The sequence below is a fragment of the Pygoscelis adeliae genome, unplaced genomic scaffold (genome assembly GCF_000699105.1).
Source record: "Pygoscelis adeliae isolate BGI_AS28 unplaced genomic scaffold, ASM69910v1 Scaffold203, whole genome shotgun sequence".
In the NCBI taxonomy this organism is placed as follows: domain Eukaryota; kingdom Metazoa; phylum Chordata; class Aves; order Sphenisciformes; family Spheniscidae; genus Pygoscelis; species Pygoscelis adeliae.
Window position 1 is genome coordinate 425303 of NW_008824407.1, and position 19911 is coordinate 445213.

A 19911-nucleotide genomic window follows, 5' to 3' on the forward strand; every position below is an offset into this window, starting at 1 on the left:
CATTCCCCAAGGCAGCTTTGCCTCTCTCACATCCCATTTCCTTACCTTGGCTTTCATTTCTTGCGTTCCTGTACTGGCAGGTCGGGATGTGACAGAAGAGACTCGTTTAGAGGTGGAAGCAGGGCTGGAAGGTGTTTTCGAAGGGGTTGTGCTAGAGGAGGTGTGTCGTTGGGGGGGGATGGAGGGTCTATCGCCTGGGGGTTTGGCAGTGGAAGGTGAGGATTTCTTAAACACGGAAACAAAATAAAATTGGAACAAAAAAAAAAAATCAGTATGGGAGGGAAACAAAAGGGGATCACCGACATTAAATAGGATTAGAAGGTGCAATACAGAACTGGGTGTGGGATAGGCAATGGCTGGTACTGCCCTCTCCCTGCAGCACAGAGCTGGGCAAGAGTTGTGGGGCCCAGGGCACTGCCAGGGTCCCATGGCTGCACCAGCAAGCGTGGGATACCCCAGCTCTATTCCTCCCACAGGGTGCAGCAACACCCAAGCCCCTTTCTGGGGAAAGTGACAGCCTGCCCTTGCCACCGCCCTTCACACCAGTGGCACGTTTTACCATCTGAACTGCTCTATTTACTCCCAAACTCTCTGTGTGTTCCACTGGCAAAGATGCTGCAGGTACAGCACTGCCAACACCAGCGTCTCTGGGAGATGCAGATGACTGCTCCCAGGTCTCTCAACCCCATCATACCTGCGCTTTATCAATAATGGATCGATGGTTTTTACCTAGACAACTGCTTGGTATCATGTCAAATGCCTAGCCTGATACAACACTGCCAAACCTCACTAGAGAAAGACCCAATTTCACATTGTTTGAAAATAACTATATTCCTCACCTTTAATTCTTCACCCACTAAACTGCCCACCAACTTGTCCATTATCTCACCCAGGCACTAGCCAGGCTAATGGCCAGCTGAACTAAACCTCCTCCAAATTAGCAGTGTGATGGATACCTTTAAATTTCTGGAATTTACCCACTACTAAACTCTATTCCTCACCCAGAACACAGCATCTGCAAAGCCCAGATTATTTAATTTAATTTTTTAATTACATGTCTTGCTCTTTTCACTGTTATGGTGCTTGTCCCCAATACAGCCCAAGGCAGTTTTGAGTTTGCTTTTGCACCAGTTTGCCCCAGCAAAGCCAGCTGGCTGCTTTCCGGTCTCGGGCTGAGAAAATGATTTCTCTAACCACCCACCCAACCCCATGAGCCATATGTTTGTTTTAGATTTGGTTCGCTTCCTCGCCCTCAAAGACCACTATGGATTGCACCATCCAAACCGAGGTGAGGGAAGAAAAAATAAGAACACTCTTGAAAGACAGATGGAAGAATGGAAGATAATGGCAACGTTTCCTAAGAGGCACAACTACAGTCCAGGAGAGCTGGAGAGGGAGTCAGGAACATGTACAGCATTTAGTGGGTTAACGTCACCTCTGGGTTTATTTTTTAGCTTACCTTCGGTTTCTTTTCCTCAGCTTCAGTCCCTTCCTTGTCTTTGCTGTCAATACGACCTGACAAATGGAAACACGCACAGTTACGCTTCTTGGGACTGGTCATTAAACTCTAGAGAGATGATAATGCCTGTGCTACAGCAACATGCAGGCTGGGTGGGTGTTCCATGTTCCTGCTCTCCTTTAAATTAAATACTATTCTTAGAAATATTACAAAGTCACTCGTTTCTTGCAGAAATACTTCCACATCGTAAACACATTCTTTCTGGGTTAACAGATTACCCTGTGCACAGGCAACAGTGCATTAGTCATCACTGGAGTGTCCGACACACGCAACAAGGTCTGTATGAGACCATTTTGCGCAGATTTGCACTCAGTTCCAGTAGCATCTGTTCAGTGTAGGACAGAACAGTTCTCTTCAACCCTAAACATGAGTCTCCCTCTCTAAAACACCCATTGGTTCTAACAACCATATATATAAAGACTAAAACTGAAGGATGCCCCAACCCTAGCAGCACCGGCTTGCCCGTGATCTCATTTAAAGTTGTTGTTCAGTGTGTTAGCTTTGCAAAGCGTTTTTATACCTGGCCGTTGTTACTTCCCATCTCTCCTGACACACTGCTTTCTGCCTCCCCAGCAGACAGCGCGCCTTCGATCTGGGTCAGACCCTGCAGGGTCTTAAGGTTTTAGCTGTTGTCCTACTTGATTTGTATCAAGCTTACAGTGACTCTGACAATATTTCAGTGTTTTGTCCCATTAGTCTACAAGCACAACAGACTGCAGTATCGCTAATTAGGAGATTAGAAACAGGGAGGAAGTAATGTTTGTACTATAAGGCACTCATAACAAAGACCCTTTTCCCAGTCTTCAGCTAATTCCTCCCTAATCTGGGAGGAAAAGCTGCTGATATTCTCCCCAGTGTTTTGGAAACTTGCCCTGGGGGGTCAGCCCTTTCCCAGTGACATGAACAATGTTGTTAATCCAGCACTGACGACCCTGACCCATCCCAGCTCCCAGAGCTGCTGGATGCACTACCCTTCTCAAATTCAGTTAAACTACAGACTGGACCAAGGCTGGAGCTGAACAGCCACAAAGTATCTCTGTCTTTGAAGGAGAAGACCATTAAATAATTAAAGAAATTCCTCCTATTGAATCAGAAACTGGTTGACTCTGGGCAATGCATCCCCAACCGGTCATCGTTTTCAGGCTCCGATGCTAGCGATAGCAAGCCATGCCAATGCCCTGCAGCACACGTGCGAAGCTTCCCGCTGGCTTATTAGGTAGTGAACAACGAGAAATATGTTATGAGCTTTAGCTCCAATGGAAAAAGCTACATCAACAATTTCCTCAGGAACCCTGCGCAGCAAAGAGCACACTCTCTCTGCTGCAAACCAGAGCAGCATTTCCAGGCTAATGGAAGCAGCCAAGCCAGCTTTTGGGATGTGGCACCAGGGTGAAAGGCAGAGCTTCCCTCAGGCCAGGCCCTGGACAGCCAGAGCTGAGGTACAACACGGTGAGACACCATTGGGTTTTAGCACGTGTCCTGCTGCCCCAGCTTATTAACACAATTCAGTGCAAAACCTGCATTTGGCCACTGAGCCGGGCCCCCAGTGACATCCCTCTGACCCCCAGTAAAGGTGGAAAATAGCTCTTGGAGAAAGAAAAGGTCTAAGAGCTGCTCTGCTGGCAGGGATGCTCGTGCATTGAGCGGTGAACTCAGACCTTCACCCAAGACAGCTAAGACTGAGATTGCTGCATGAACACAGCAGCTCCAGGGTCTGACAGCCCTCCCAGCCTAGCCCAGCCTAGAGACACACACGTTGTTAGATGCACCCAAAAGCCAGGCCTCCACACACACAGGCAGCTCCCACGAAACACCCCAAATACAGCCATCACGTTGGACCACCCAGGGACACACCGTCCAGAACCGGGATCGGAGCAGGATGCTTTGTAAGAGCATCAGACACGCTCTGTAGTGGGCAAAGGTCCCGCTAGCTGCAGACCTTGCCTCCAACAGCAGTCAGTAGCGGATATTTAAGGGATATACAAGAAACAGGACCAATGTGTGGCCTTTTCCACGGTTAGACCTGCCATCTCACTTGCCTTTTTCCTCCTCCCTCCTCTTTAGGAAAGCCAATACAAAGAGTTATTGGACCAGACAGTGGACACATGCAAACCAGATGGCACGTGTCTTGCTGGAACAAGCTGCAGCGTGCGCCGGGTTAGCCCCACTCCAACATGCCAGAACAACGTCCATACGGTCTTTGTCTTCTCTGGGAAGGTGCCAGGTGTGAGTTAAGGTGCCCACCCCACAGATCCAAGGAAATCAAAACAAAAACAAGTGAACAAAGCATGATTGGGGACACGCCAGCACCATGCAAGGGACGCAAAACCGAAGCGTAAGGGTCTGGCAAGTATGCCAGGACATCCAGGATTAAACTAAAGGGGGAAGGAGGGGAAGGGAGAAGCAGCGGTGCTTTGTAGATCAGTTCACAGCAAAGGTCCAGGCCATTTCCCAAGCAGCAGGATTCGAGAGGTGGCAGCAAGCTGAAGTACTGGTTCAGGCAGCCTTGTCGTGAGCAAGCCACCAGCAATGTGAGCTCAGGGTAGGCAAACGTTGCACACACCTTTTAGGAGAGGTACGCGACTGACGGCTTTATCTGCAACATGAGCACAAGGTTTCTTCTTGGGTGTCCGGCGTTCTCCTGTATCTGGCACAGCCTCTTCCAAAGGAGCATCTTTGTCTTCCACGTCATCTTTTAACTCAACAGGGAGTTTGGCTGTTTCTAGCAAGGGTCCAGAATCTTCTCCCTCCCTGGGTTCTGCTTCTTTTCGGGAGATGATTTCAGAAGGCTCTGATGGAGTGACATCTGTATCTTCTTCCCCCCTCAATGGCTGTCTCCTCTCCTCTTGGTCCTCTCCTGCTTTACGTGATTCAGTTTCAACACGAAGTGCCTCTCGTGGTATGTCTCTGAGGACATCTTTGGACTTCTTTTCTTCAAAGGCATATTCTTCAAGAGCTTCCTTGGCTGTTGCTGGACACAAGCCCATTTCAGGTCCTGGTGAAACATGCTGTCCCACCAGGGAAAGCAAATCCTGTTCAGAAGTTTCATCAATATCACGGTCCTCATCTCTTTCCCGTCCACTGGCATCTTCTTTTAATGGAGCTCTGGTATATGAAGAAGGAGATGGCCCATCTTTAATATGGGAGTCATCTGTGCCACCTGCTCCTGCCAACCCCTCAGCGCGCACACCATGACCTAGCTCTGTTCCCAGCGCTGGATCCACACCAATGCCTTCTCTGCCTCGATGATCCCACAACTCGTTGTCTTCAGACGCTCTGGAGTCTTGGTACATATCCAGGGGTATTGGGATGGTGACCTCAATTCTGGTGGGAGCTGCTGTTGTAGCCTTCATTTCATGTGACAGAAGAGGCTGCTGAAGAACCCCAGCTACCTGCTTTGTGGGCTGGCTTTCTCTTTTTATTGCATCTCCCACACGCTCCTGAGGGCCAGGCTGTAGCTTTGGAGAGCTTGGCTCCCCTGGAGTTGAAGGTGCAGGGCATGAAGCATGGGCAAACAATTAGCACAGACATGTCAAATAGGTAGTCAGTCATATAATGCTGAAGAGAGACTAAGGATTCCTGCTATCAATCTAGAGGATAAAAGCAAGTCCCACACTGCCCCATTGAACAGACAACTCACTTCTACAGTGGCTTTTGCCTTTAAAGAAAGTCTGATCCCCATGGGAATCAGGAACGGTGACAGCCACAGCACGTGGGAGACCAGACTCCTCCCTGGACCCGGTCTCGGACGTGGCTAGGGTATCCAACCACCACCATCTGCCACACCCGCGCTCTATGAGCTGGTTTAGCTATAGAGGTTTTCAGAAGCGAAGAACACCCCCATTTTCTAATCTAACACCACCACTGGACCATCAGTTTGCTGGTCAGTGACCACCTCTTCTTGCCTCAAGGGCCTGAACAAAACAGGCCAGACACCCTCTCCTCCTTCACGGGCTTACAAAATGAGCACTCCTATGTCTCCTCTCTTACTGCTGTGTATTTCAACTGCCAGTGGAGCAGACAGCCTCAGTAGAAAGGACTGTTAAGTGAAAATGTGGCTGCAGCCACATGCCACAGCAATTTTGGACTGTGCACCCACTCAGGCTAATCAGAGCTCCAGTGCTGCTGCCACTATTTGGGCAGAATAGAAAGTGTGACATTTAAAACCCAAACTTAAGGTCACAGAGACACAGATCTCTCTTTTTTGGGGGGGGGTAAAAGCGAGAATTCTGTTCTATCACTGATCTCATGCATGACACAGACCTTTACAATTTCACCCAACAATTGCTGCATTAAGCCATATATTCTAGTTGAGCTGGAGCTTTTCTGTTAGAAATTCATTCAGCTGAAGCTAAGATGCACTGAACAACAGAGAATTCACCCTGAACATAGGTAAATTGCTTTAAAGTCAATGCCCTAGTAAGAATGTGCATCTTATATTATGAATTTGTCCAGCTTTAAATACTCTTTGGTCTTTTTGAGCACTGAGCAGGTAAACTAAAGAGCACTTTAGTACTGAGATTTCAATTGTTGCTTTGTTAGATTAACAAACAAGATTAAAACAAGAAAAGTCGTCAAGACTGATGTGGTCTTTTATCAATGTTCTCCCCGTTTAAGAGCGTATAATGGTTAAGTGAAACTACCACACAAAGACCTCCGAAATTGTGGTTTAAGAGAAATCTTAAATTGGCACCTATTGGCAGGTAATATTTGAAATGTGGCATCAAGAAACACCTTTTATAACCACAGGGATTTGAAGGGTGTTTATGCAGTAGCCAGCAGACCATCCTGGCTCATTTCTTCTGCAAACAAACAGCATGACCGTTAACGACCGGCGGTGCAGAGATGTGGACGGTCAGTTCATTAGCTGTGCTTCCATACTCCAGGACCTGTCGGGGATTCTGAGGCAAATGTGCAGCCCAAGGTCAAGAGCTGGCAGAATGCCAGCACAGCACAAACTGTGAATCAGAAGACGTTTCTCCACCTGAGACTTCAAAAGCATTTTAACACGCTCCATCTTCACTGCAAAGATCATTTTTTCAAATCCCACGACACGAAAAATGAAGGTAGCTAGTAACGAGACATCCAAGACTGTGTGTGTATCGATAATCACATTTTCCTCCGAATCAAAGAGAACCATTAAAAGGAAGCAGCAGATTATTACAAGTCCATTTTCAGAGAAGTAACAATTTACATAAGAACCTAGAAATGTCATATATAGGTTATATCAGAGCTCCAGCTAGCTGTATGTCCCCACACCTGACAGCTGAAAGATCCCAGGACAGTACAGAAAGGTCTTATTAAAAATCTGCTGAGAAAAAGCAGCTAGAACCAGACTGAACAGGGCAGACAGAAGAAAGAACTTCACCCCCCTCCTGCTAACAATCTTGATTTCTTTTTTGTAGTGGCACCACTATTTTAAATACAGAAGAGTTGCTAGTCCAAGAACCACTAGACAGGCAAGCAAAGGTTTTATTTTAATTGCAGGGAGCAGACTGCACATAACTGTGCCCATCTGTGTGTGGAAAGCAAAGACGACCTGAATTCTGCCCTGAGCTGAGAAGGCAAAGACCTATTTACTTCTTTAAAAGAGGCGGATGTCTGTAAATGCACTAATGCAGCCATGAGGAGGAAAGACGCTGCCCAAGCAACTGGAGGAATTTGTTATGTCTACTGGGCAGAAAACTACCTTACAAAATGGGGTTTAACTAAGATTTTAAACAGCGCACCAAATTAGCGCTATGGTGTATTAGTGCTAGCAAGACAGCAATATCAAAGTGAGTTTGAACCCATAAGTCTGCCCCATTGGGCACAGAATTAAGCTAGCACTGGGTGCGTTGGGAAAATCCCATCTTGAAGTTTTCCATCAAGTCTGAAGGGAGCAGAGTCAAGAGAGGCTTTCCAGATAGCCAAGAGGTCCCTGGATAATTTCTTGACTCATCTGAGCAGACGCACATTTAATGCTCTAAAAACGCTCACTGCCCACCGTGCCTGACTTTGTCAGTCACATTCCCTAAGACTGGGATGAGAAAAAAACACCCTTAATGTTAAAGTCAGGACATCAGTGAGTAGGTTTGAGACATGGTTTACGTTAGAAAGAGACACAGTAATTAGAGTTAAACAATTCACTTATTTCACGTGTGACATGCAGGGCCCAAAACTGACTCTGTTCAACGCTGAGCAGTTCCTCCTGGCTAACTGCACCATCCCAGCTCTGTTTATTACATTTTCTAGCCTGGAGGATGCCCTGTTTTGCAACCAGACAAACAAGCACCAGGGCTTCAGCCATCTGAGAGAGAAATTTGTGCATGAAAAGCTGCAGTTCCCTGAAATGAGTATGTCGGAACATTCAAAGCATGTATGACCCTCCCCTGTCAGGAACAGGGAGAACTGCACAACTGCTCATACTGTGCAGAGCATTTGCATTACAGAAGAAAATTCCCAAGCCACTAGTAACCAGCCGCACATGTGGGCAGCAATAACTGGACCCCAGTGACAGACGATTCACTAACCTTGAGCAGCATCTCCTGCAGCATGATCCTCCAGGTTGGGGGTGGCTCCTACGCCTGCCTCTTCAGCTGGTCCCAGTTCAAAGAAAGAAGGGGAAAAACATGATTAAAACAAGAATTAAGTTTAAGTGTGTGTCTGGAGAATTTATTTACCTCCCTGCTGATTCTGCCCATCAGCGCTGTATTATGAGCAGGGCAGTATCAGAAAGGCAATCAACCCACACCGATGATGGATCTAGGTAGATCTATTCAGCCTCTGCTGCACCAGACTGGAGGAGTGTTTCACCAACTCGCACATCCTGGGTGGCAGGTTAGTACAAGCTCCTTCAGCCAGAGGTGCAGAAAACAGGCTGTTAAGGAGCAGGGAAACTTGTGGATTTGTATCCCTCTTCTACCCTCACCTGGTGTTTATGTTGCCGGCAGCACTCACATGAATGTCTAACTCTTACCTGAGCCCTACCTTCTTGGTGTCTACTACCTAGCTTACTGTAATGAACTCTGCCGAGGCTATCTGACACCACTAAATCCAAGTCTGATATAATTGTGACACTTCGGGAATACTGGTACATTAGAGAAGCACAATTTCCTTCACAGCAATGATGGTTTGTCTCTATCAGAATTTTTTCAATTTATTATATGACTACTTTCAAACCAGCTTAATCAATTGTATTTGTATGTCACAGCTTTACAGTCAAACTAGGACTTTCCTTGTTTTCCCCATTTTTTTCCGAAGAGTTCAGGACACACTGCTTCTTCCCAGCTCCCTGGTACGGTCAGATCTTGAACCAGAGACTGTGCATCCTTGCTAGCAGGCGAGCCACTCTCTCCGCCAGCAGCCTGGGGACTGGATGCAGCATAGACAGTTTGGCTGCCCGAAGGACTGTGCTGTGTGGGCTTGTTTCAGCATTCGGGCATTGGCAGAAGCCCATTTCCACCCACTACCTTTCTCAGGTCCTGCCTGATGCTTCCAGGAAAAGCCAGTGGCTACCGCACAGGGGACACGTACTCATTTTTCACATACAGACCTGACTCTCCCAGGAGCTCCTGCTCTCTTGTACACACAGAGCACTGCTGCAGCTCACTCCCTTCTTACTCTGCTTCTGGAAGACCCCCACACCTCCCTGGAAAACCAGGCCCAGGTGCCGTGATTCCCCACAGAGCATTCACGCTGAATTAGCCACTTCATTTCCTCTGCATTATCTTTAAAACGCGCCGGCAGCCACAGAACTGCTGCAGTGGCCTGGTTTTCACCTGCCGCTTCAAAGACAACCGCATGGGCTGGACTGAGCAAGAGCACCAGTGAGACAAGCAGCAAGGTCCTGCGGTGACCGCCTCGCCTCACCACCAAAGCGGGGCTGCTGGCAGAGGGGCAGAGATGACCGGGATCTGCGGCTAAGTGCTTAGCCTGGAGATGGGAGGCAAAGTCACCACAAAGACACCAGATAGAAAGATTGTCAGATGTGAAGCTGAGAAAGAGAGAAGAAAAGGCTGCGAGTTTCCCCCAGGATGAGGAAAGCAAGAGGACAATTGTAAGCTAGGAATTATTTCTGCAGGCCGTGAAGAAGAAAGAAGCACACGTCAGGAGCAAAGCATGCCTGCAAGAGGTTTTGCAGTGTTATTTTTAAGCACTAACCAGTCCAGCTCTCTGCTCTGTCTGCATCAAGAGATGAAACTGCACCTTGGTCACCCTCACCTGTGGTTCCTTCCGGGATCTCCCCATGCTGTTCGACACCACCCTGATCCTCGTGGTCTCCTTCCTCCACTAAAGGTGCTGTGGCATCTGAAAAACAACGCAGCTTTCACATAGCCGTTGAGTGGCAAAACCCTGCGGAGGCCAGGACATGCCCGAAGAACTTTTTGCTCAGAAAAGCACCCGACTCCCTCCCTTGAGCCAGTGCTTGTGGAGGGAGACAACCGAGTGTGACATAGCAAAGCCAGTATCGCAGGGACACCATGAGCAGTCCCCTCTGCGACACAAACCACACATCTCCAGCGTACTCCTTACGCAGCTGAAGGTTTTATCATAAACATTGTCTGAAAATGCACACCTAAAGACAGCCGCTGGTGCCTGATCTGCATGCACTGCAATGCTATCTGCATGGGTACATCACTGGTCTGGAGCAGGAAAGAACAGCTTCCATCGGATACCTTCATAAACCATCCGAGCACTGCAACTGTGTCGCACTCTGGGCAGCTCTGAGACAGACAGATACCTGGCTCCGTCTACCAGAGGGATGTCTTCTCGTCGTGACAGTCCCGATCCAACAGGAAAGAGGAGCAATATCCCCTTCTGCACTAGCCAGGTCTTACATACTGATTCCTTGAGCCACATGCACAGGAACAGAGCTGCTTCACAGACGATCAATCGGCCCACACCTCCAGTGGGACAGGGCTGGAACCGGTCAGCATCTCTGTCCACCTTTCGTTTAGATAAATTTTGCAAACTAATGCCTTTACCTGAAGTCTCCAAGAGGCAGATACTTGGGATTAAAGCAGCCAGAAGAACACAAAAAGTGCAGTTAATTAAAATGGTGAACAAGTGCCTAGACCACTTCGGAATTAGATTCTTTCTACAAACATGGCATTCAGATAACACTCTGAAGCAGCACAGACATGTCCTGAGTCCTACCAATATGACCTTTAGATCAGCACAAAGTTTTGTTTTATGTATAGACTCTACCCACCTCATCACTCCAGCATGAATCATGCCGTACTAATGAACATGTAAATACAGAGGGGGCAAAAAAAGAGCTATGAGGTACAGCTAACTCTGAAAGGGAACACAGCGGCCAGGACGTGCTGTCAGTATCTTGGGGGAGCACAATGATGCAAACCTCTGGCCCTGGGAACACACAACATGGGATTGCTCCCGGCTGCACTGAGCTAACGGGACCTTGCAGTCGCTGTGTAAGTCGTCTTCAGGAAACAAACCACAAGCAACTTCCTGAACTGTAATAAACACTTCACCTTCTCTTGACTTCCAACCCACTCTCCACCTTTAAAGCTCATTATCTCATTCTGCCAAGTGGCAAACATCGCTTGTGATGAGACTAATGAAGAGCATTTGTCCAAGAGTGCAGGCACTCCTCCTGAGAAACCCCACCAGAACACGGCACGGTGAGTCTTTCGGCAAGGTTTATCACAACCCCATCCATCATGGTTTCAAAGCAGTAAGTCAAAGAGCTCCCACCTTCCGTAGTTGGGGTGCTCTTAGCGTCAGATGTTTCAGAAACAGGCTCATCCGATCCATCATCGACTGGTATCTGAAGGGGATAGCCTGGAAAACATTCAAATACTTAGAACAAGCCCTTGGCTACAAATTATGGCCTGTGTGTTACGAACTCTGATTGCCCAGATCCACAGCAGCAAGAAACTGTAACTGGAGAGTATAAAACACCTGAACTAATAAGCAAGCGAAGCGTGAAAATGCCAACCAAAAGCATCAGTGTCATCACCAAAAAGAACAAGCGGAAACCCATCAGCAAAAGAAAAGCCCAGTGAACTGGACAGCTAGAAACAGCAAAGCATGGCACAAGCAGGAAAGGAGATCTTAGCAACGTAAGCAGAAAAGATGTACAACTTCTGAGTCACTGTTGTCCTCTCTGCCATGTCTGGAGCCATTAGCCTCCCTCCCAGAGCAGGCTGCTGTACACTTCCATGATGCATTAATTCTAATCATTGCAAACCAGCAAGTCTTTGTAAAGGGCTTGGTGTAGCACATAACGTACTGTGCGAAGACTTGGTTGTAAAAGTCATCTTTTGGAAGAGCAGGGCAAGAGGCACAAGTCTCCTCTCTGCAAGGAGTCTGGGCAAATAAACTAATGAGAACTGGAGAAAATTACTTGGAAAAGAAGATTCAAACTAACATAAGCAAAATCCCTGGGAACCTGTGATGTGCGAAGCTGAGGCTACAAGCTGAGAGGAGCTATCAGACTGGAATGCATTACAGAACCCGGGATGAATGGATGCTATGGATTCTCTCCAGGACAGAAACAACCCATTTATCTGGTGTAAGCTGTGTCCAAAGCACCTCAAGAAAAGAAAATTAAGATGATGTCTATATGGAGCATACCCAGGAGTGAGTCCCACCAGGTTTGCTGGTGTTACGTGGCTTTCCAAGCTCAATTGTGGAGCATGGTGGAATGAGAAAGGAAAGGCTTCTTGAGAAATGCAGGTCTGAAATATGGGGCGAAAGACTCTTGCATGGCCCCCGCTCCCAGAGCTCTCTGTTCAGTTCTCCCCATCTCCCTGTGCAGGTGAGAAAAGCAGGCAGCAAGCAGCATCCTTGAGCTCTGTCTCCAAATAAAAGCAGTGCTGTATTTTTATAGCAAACTGAGGAGTGAACACAGAAACATACATTTGCAAAGCTGCAGCAATAAGATCATCACTAGTCTGGACACCGGGGGTTGTTCTGTTCTTGCTGGGCAATGATATCAAAGAGTAGCATTTTCCTACGACTATGAACATAGAGCATCTTGTGGGCTACCCACTGTCCACTGGCTGCAGCCAGCTGATCCACAGTAACCTTCCAGACACACATACCATCTCCTCCTGGCCATCCCCAAGGACCCCTCGCACGCTGGCCCTGCTCTCCCCACTTAGGTCATTCTCTCAGCAGTGGGAAAGGCAGGTCCTTTACACCATCTCCTCCTGGAGGTGCTCACCTGATGGGATGTGCTTCTCCTGGCCAGCTGCGTGATCCTCCATCACGGTGACGTCCTGACGCTGCTCCGCCATCTCTCAGCAAAGTTACCTGAAGAGGAGAGTAAAAACAAACACCCATCAGGCAAAACCTGACACAACACACCTTCATCTGGAGCCCAGTTGATGCTCTCCCATCTACTGCTCCACGAGACGATTTTGGTTTGTCAGCCAGTTTCCAGGAGCATTAAATATCCTATTGCAAGCAATCAGCCAACAACAGCCAACCATCTTTTCAGCCACTATAAGAAGGTATCTACTTTGTTCCCTTTTCCTGATGAGCCCTGAAATCACACACACGGGGAAGGTCACAGCTCAAGATACATGTTACCTATTTGGTTTCACACCAGTGCTGAAATACTCCCCGGAGCATCTAACGCTAGTGCCTCCAAATCCACCAGGAGCATGTTTTGTCCACAGTCATCAAGTAGAGGACAGCGGGAAGGGAGTGCTAACATGCCAAACTAGCATCTAGAAGGGCTGCCCCAGCCAGACCACTCTTCAGCAGAGCTGCACCAAGCTCTCAGCACAAGAGGTCACAGCAATCCATACTCAAGACAGAAAAAATTCACCTAGCGGCATGAGCCAAAAGGAAAACATGGATTTTGCATAAAAGACTTATAAAGGAGCAAACGTTCCTTGTGAACAAGGGGAAGTTCTAATTATTCCTGCACAAGCAAAAGCATGTGCCAGTCACTGCATCCATCACGATAAGGATATAGGCAACTTCTGCCCAGCTGCAACATCAAAATTCCACAGGTATTTAAGATGTCCCAAGCAAAATGACCATCCTGGTGCACACAGGACACTGCTCGGCCACCGTTTTGTCACAGGTGATCACCGGGAGCAGCATGCTTAGCGCAGACGTACTTCTGCTGCACACTCCAAACTCTGCATTTGCCAATTTAATCGGTCGCTCAGAAGTGTCTGCTGGCAAGGTGTGATGCTGCTGCAGGAAGGGATGCCTTTCTACCCCTGTGGATACACCCAGCAGGGATACACAGCTGTAACAATACACTGATCATCTTAAAAGCAATCCAAAAGTGACATACAGGGGTGAACCAGGACTCTACAGAGATGGATTTGGACCAGGCACTCTTAGAGAAGAGGGTCTCGCTTGGTTGTGGGTCTGAGAGGACAGCACAACGGCTGCTTAACCCTGAATCCTTCTTGCAGTGCTCAGAAAACCAACACCGTGGTACAGAGCAAGGCATAGTAAATAGGTCTGGACACTGGAGTGGAAGTAGAAAGGTGCTAAAATTCAGAGTTATTTTTCTGCATTTATCTGCAAAAGGAGATGAAGTCACTGACAAACATTATCCGCTTCTGTGAAGCGGGGACCGTGTTTCTCCTTATTCTCCATGCTGGTTGGTCAGACATTGCTTTTAGTTGACTTCCTAATAGCTGATATAATTACAGCCATTGGCAGTGATTAATAACCAGCTATTAGTGTAATCGCACATTTTCCATGACCATCAAGAGCAAATGAATCCAGCAATGAAGCTCAGGTTACCAGCAGCAAGGAAGCAAACTCATGTGGGTTTGTTTGCTGGCAATAAATTAACTGGATATATGGAACTACGCAAGAGAAACTCCAATGCTAGTAACCAGATCTCTCACCCAGCTTTTTTTAAGCCTTAGCAAGATGACGATGCAATTTAATTTCTGCCTTAGACAGCTACAAAGCCATTTGACAGAACTGTACCAAGTAAGTTCAAGAACTTGTCCCGAAAGGAAATCACCCATAAAAACAGAGGTATAAAATAGGAAAGGATTAAGTACCTAATTTTTGCCCCCAAAAATGGTGGGCCCAAATTATTTGGACATATGGCTGCCCGCCTCCCAGAGCTCAAAGGATCATATTGATTATATCCTGGTCTCATCTGGCTGCCAATTGGTATTATTTACAGGTCTACTTAGCACTGAAATACTAAAAATACAATGTTAACCTAGTGTACAGGGCACAAAAGCAACTTGGGCATGAACATGAGTGTAAAATGACACACAAATGTGCTGCTCGTGTGTGTGTGTGTTTGTGTGTGTGCATGTACAGAAGAACGACCACTCTGCTGCAAACGCACACAGAGCACTGGGTACAGTTTTCCCCACGCACTGCCCAGTCTGTTGGTAGGAAAATGTGGATGGGAGAAGCAGTTCCTACTCCACTCACAACTGGTGGTCCCTAACAGTCCTCCCAGCCCAGCTCAGTTCACTAAACATCTGCGGATATTCACATCTTTGCTTCCCAACTGCAGACCCGGAGGCAAACCACTCACAAATCTGCTGTGCTGGATTTAAATGAGGCTTACAGTTTCCTTATTCTGCCTCCTTTTCTCTCTTCCTCCCACCTGTTTTTTGGAGAAGAGCAATTAGTGTCTCCCCCAGTCTCCCTGGAAAGATACATTTAGTCCCTTCTTGCCTCTGGACAAGAATTTCCTGGAACACCATCCAGAGAGGACTCCTAGCTTGACAGCTAGTGAGCTTGCATACCCCGCCGGAGGCTCATCTGTTGGCTCCATGGACAGCATCCGACACAGCCGAAGATCTTCTACTTTTCCTCTGAATAGAGCATTTAGCATCTGTGCAACCCTGGCACAGCAGCAGTGAGCCATGATTCAGCAAAGGCCGGTGGATCTGCTGGCAGGCGCGCGGGGCCGCCTGGTCGCAGGGCTGACTGTCGCCCCGCTTCCCGCTGACCTGCCAGTGCCAGGGCTTTTCAGCACAAAGAAACGGCTGGGTGTTTTTCAGAGAAGCTGACGATCTTGCTATCTGTCTGAGCTTTGCAAGAAGGCCTTTAACACTGTGCTGCTCACAGTCAGGCAGAGACAGCCCCCGTTCCCACTGAACTCCACGCATGGCAGGATTCAGCCATCTCAGAGCTAAAGGACTGGAGATGGGCTTGGGAGGATGTAGCCATTAATTTTTCAGAGACAAGAGAGGAAGAGCTGCCTTTTCTGTTACAAGGAAAAAAGCACGACCAAAAGCCACAAAGATCCATCAAAAACCACTCAATGGGACCCTGAGAGCCCCTGAAACCTGGCTGCAGCTTACGGAACGCCCTGGATGCTCATGCGTTTGGACACGGTGATTTTGGGGGCTGACGCACGGTTTGCTATGGAGAGCAGAAGCATCTCCCAGCAGACAAAGCACAATGTCCTCCCACCGTGTCTGCAGCACGGCAGGCAGAGGAGCAGAGTCACTCTGTGCCTGAGCCACTGTGTGCAGCAGTCAGTGGTGGAGAGGAACAAAAACTCCTCAAACTGGCACGAGCCAAGGGGCAGGGAGGGGGATCCAGCTCCCACATGGTTCCCACAGCATCTTGCTTTTAGCTGAAGAAATGCCCACTCAACAGATGCCTTTCTCACAAGCGCTGCCCCTCCCATGCAACTCAGGAAGCATTTCCTACAGCTTTCCCTCCAAGGCCTGGCAGGGATGAGATTTAAACCCATTACAATAGGGCTGATGAAATTTCATCAGCACCAGATAAGCAAATAAATAACATTAAGCACACAAAGCAATTCAATGGGTAAGTATGAGTGAGCCACCACCACCATTATCTCTAAGCTGCAAAGCTCTCCCAGCAGAATTTGAAATACACAGGCCATATAACCATACAGTCCTATTCACCAGGAACGTATTCTATAAAGACATTTTATGCCTCTCCGACGGATGCTGAACTTCATTCTTTCCCTCTTTCTTTTTCATCCATCGTAGATGTCAGCTAAAAGCATTGCTCAGTCAAAACCGTACTGATGATGCACACGGTTTTGGGACAGATCTGTCCGGTTGAAACCAAGAAGCAAAACTGAATTACTTATATGCAAAACCCTTCTTATTCTAGTCGGGAAAGTCTCAGAGTTGCTTCCGGTTTTCACTCAGGTAATGAATTCATATGACTAAAGAGAATTTAAACCTTATTAAAACTGCATATTTTAGATTAGACTTTTTAAACAAAGGTGGTCTGAAAATTGTGCATTTGAAAAACTACTTTGAATTTTGAAAAAAGTCTATAATGATAATCCTATTTGTTTTTCAAGTGGGGGAAGGGGAAATCCCTCTTGGGGAAAAACATAACATTAAGGGGAAAAAATATTCTAAAAAATTCTAAAACCAGCCCCACCTTGAAGCAATGGTTCAGTAATGAATAATTACAGCAAGGATAGCTGCGCAGAGATAAACTTCAGCAGCACCCTCTGCATGACAGATAAAGCACAAACCCTCCTAAGAATGTTATCCATTTTCAGCAGAACTATTCTTGTTAACCAGGGACACTATCTAAAAAGCAACGGCCTATCCCATAATTAACAGCTCCTCCAAACCTTGCATTTTTCAAACCTGCAGCCCGCCTTTCCAGGGAAGAGGCGTATCGAGCAGTCATTTTGAGCTGTGCCACAAGGCACACAAGGAGGCAAGTAGGGGGGCAAAGTTTTCATTGCCAGGAGCAGGAGAAACAGGCTGATTTCTGGCAGTGCAGACTCAGCCCACCAGTGCCTCTGGTGTTCGCTCTGTATGTGCAACCTAGTTAGGGCCCTGAGCATAAATCCAGTTTGTCCAAGAGGCGAATTTAACTGATGAGAGCCCAGCCATCTCCTGCCACCAAATGCAATTGCTTTGCCATTCACAACGGTGTTAAGATGAGACGCGGGCTGGCACACAGCATATTTCACTCCCAGGCTTGGAGATGCTTTCCCAATGATAAAGGATTACAAAACAGTGGGCTCCAAGCCTCCAACAGGTTTGAGAGTTGAATATTGCCATCCCCACCCTTAGACCGGTGTGGTGTAACCTGGAGAGGAGCAGCTATTCCAATTTGCTGTAACTGGGGTGGGCTGGAGGTGTGCGTGGATCCATCGCTGGAGCAGAGGGAGCTGCTCGTGGCATTCAGGCCACCGGGCGACTCTGGATGCACTTCTCCACGACTCAGCCAGCTAAGCTCAACATTGTGGTAACCAGGAGCAACTCTCACAGCGTTTGAACAGCATTTCACAGCTGAACTGGGCCCCAGAACAGTCCCTGCAGGCCTGTGTTGTACAAAATGTTAGGGGCTAAAAGCCAAAATAGCAATTTACACCCCAAAGAGCCCAAAGCATGCAGGACTGCACATCCAGTAAGGAAAAGCCTTAAGTGAAATGATGCAAACCTTTAACAGCCATCGACAGCACTGAAGTTTAGGTCAGGAAGTGAAAGATATTAGTCAGCTCAAGGTCCACAAGACATTTAAAGAGGAAAAGAAAATAATTTTCCTTGTGGAGTTTGGCAAGAATACTGAAAGCAACACCACCCCTCTCACAGGAGGTTGCAGAGACCTGACAGTAAAGCCTATCAGCTTTATGTGATGGTTCCCACACTGCCTGCAAAACCACACACCGCCTTTTGTCCAACACCGACAAAGGTCTCTGTGCCAGCCCGCAGCCAGCCTGATTTTGCTTCGTTTGCAAGATGCACTGATCGTGAATCGAGACACCAGAGCCACCTCCCTGACACCATCCTGCATTAGCGCCCAGAACAACTGAGCCAGAAATTAAAGCACAGCTTTTCTTCCGCTGCCCATCCTGCAAATACGTTTTCTAAATAGCTTGTTAGGCTTGAAGGCATCAATAAAATGGCTTGTTCTGGTCTGACAGCAGAAGTAAAAGCTACTAGAGCACAGCTGGGGTGGTACTGTTAAGAGTAAAGCCAACTGCTCAATTCACGGCAACCCCCCACCCCTGCACAACCCACACACGCGAAAGCTGGTCCAAACGAAACAACTGCTGCATCATTCCTCCAAGAGGAACTGCAACAACGGCTACAAATACTATTTCATAAAGAAGGAAGGAGAACAGGGAAGGCCTATGCAAACCGGAATTACAAAAGAAAATTAAATCAATAAATGAACGAAATACATGAGAAGTTCCTGGCTAGAACATTTAAGCCCTGTTTATAGGGCATAAACCAGCCCCAGGTGTTGGAAAGGAACTTCTCCTGTAAAGCAGCATGTTTGTCCTGCCTGGTGACCCCTCTGCGCTGCAGACCAAAGGCCGCATGGCGCTACACAGCCCCATGCCCAGTCTGCAGCAGCAATTCCTGCACAGCCAGTGAACAGGCACCCCAGATGCCTTTCTGGAGCACAGTCAGGACACATCACCACCAGCACAAAGACACAGCAGAGCCCTCATTCTGCTGCCACTCAGGCTAACCACCAGCAAACCACGCACAAAGCCTCCAGCACTCTCCGCCTGGGAAGATTTAGATCCCAAATTAAGTCGGGCAGCCCGAAGCCTTAATCCCTTGGCAAAAGGTTTCTTCGCAATGAAAGGTAAACAAAACCAGGGCTGAAAACAACGTACCCTACTGAGAGTGGCCCAGTGGCGGAGGGGGAAGAAAGCAGATGCCGGGGACCACACAGCTGTGCTTCGGTGGTGCTCAGCCTTGCGTAATCTGTGCCAGACGACATCATTAGCACTGTCACAAAGGAGCAGGAGAACACATCCCCACAACTCTTCTGGTGCCAGGAGATGAGTGCTCCCACGATGCCCGTCCAAGGAAAGTGGGTCAGCAGCTGCAACCCTACTCACCCACGGGCCCAGCAACACGCAGGGCCACAACCACAGCCCAAGGATCAACGGGACACAATCTGACAGCCGCCGTTTCTGAACGGCCACGGGATTACCCCCGATCACAGCGGAAGAGGTAGAGTCTCGATCTGCAGCAATTCAAACTGTGCAGCTCCAGGGATCACGAGTCTGGGAACTAATGGCTCAATTTACATATGCACAAATCCCAAAATAAACTAGACGTTGGCAGATCTGTTTGCAGCTGGGTGCGGGGGGTTACTAGCCACACATTGGTAAGAAAACAGAGGAAAGAGGAATTTCAGCAGAAGGTGAGTGTAATGCTTTGAGAGATATTGCCTGGATTTGCACACTCTGGTACTCATCACTGGGTCCAACCAAGCAGCTCCATCTTTCACACCAGCCACAAAATGTCCAAGCAATCATCCAGCTAATTTCCAGACATGGGCAGAGTAAAGCCTCGTGGCTATTGTGTCTCGTGCCCAGCCGCAGCAGTGTCTTCCTTCTCCGTTATTTAATCAGTAAGGGCAGTAAGCACCCGCTCTTGTTACTTGAAAATGAAAATTCAACAAACATGAGCTATCTAAGTGTTACCTCTGAAAGGTGATCAAACACAAACAGGGTTTTA

The 19911-nt window shown here is 47.8% G+C and overlaps 1 protein-coding gene across 14 annotated transcripts in view; it reads right to left on the bottom strand.

Annotated features, from left to right (window-relative positions):
* MAPT (microtubule-associated protein tau) overlaps positions 1-19911 on the bottom strand; it is a 56146-nt gene that overhangs the window by 15181 nt on the left and 21054 nt on the right. For 3 of the 14 annotated variants that reach the window (XM_009320443.1, XM_009320444.1, XM_009320440.1), the window contains exons 1-8: positions 19059-19356; positions 12693-12781; positions 11219-11305; positions 9722-9808; positions 8032-8097; positions 4083-4997; positions 1460-1515; positions 46-225 (exon numbers count right to left, since the gene is read on the bottom strand). In XM_009320443.1, the coding sequence (XP_009318718.1) occupies positions 46-225; positions 1460-1515; positions 4083-4997; positions 8032-8097; positions 9722-9808; positions 11219-11305; positions 12693-12765 (1464 nt within the window). In that variant the 5' untranslated portion in view covers positions 12766-12781; positions 19059-19356. Of the gene's footprint in view, positions 1-45; positions 226-1459; positions 1516-4082; positions 4998-8031; positions 8098-9721; positions 9809-11218; positions 11306-12692; positions 12782-19058; positions 19360-19911 lie in introns of those variants that run through there. The other 11 variants (XM_009320448.1, XM_009320446.1, XM_009320447.1 and 8 more) reach the window with 8 other exon arrangements.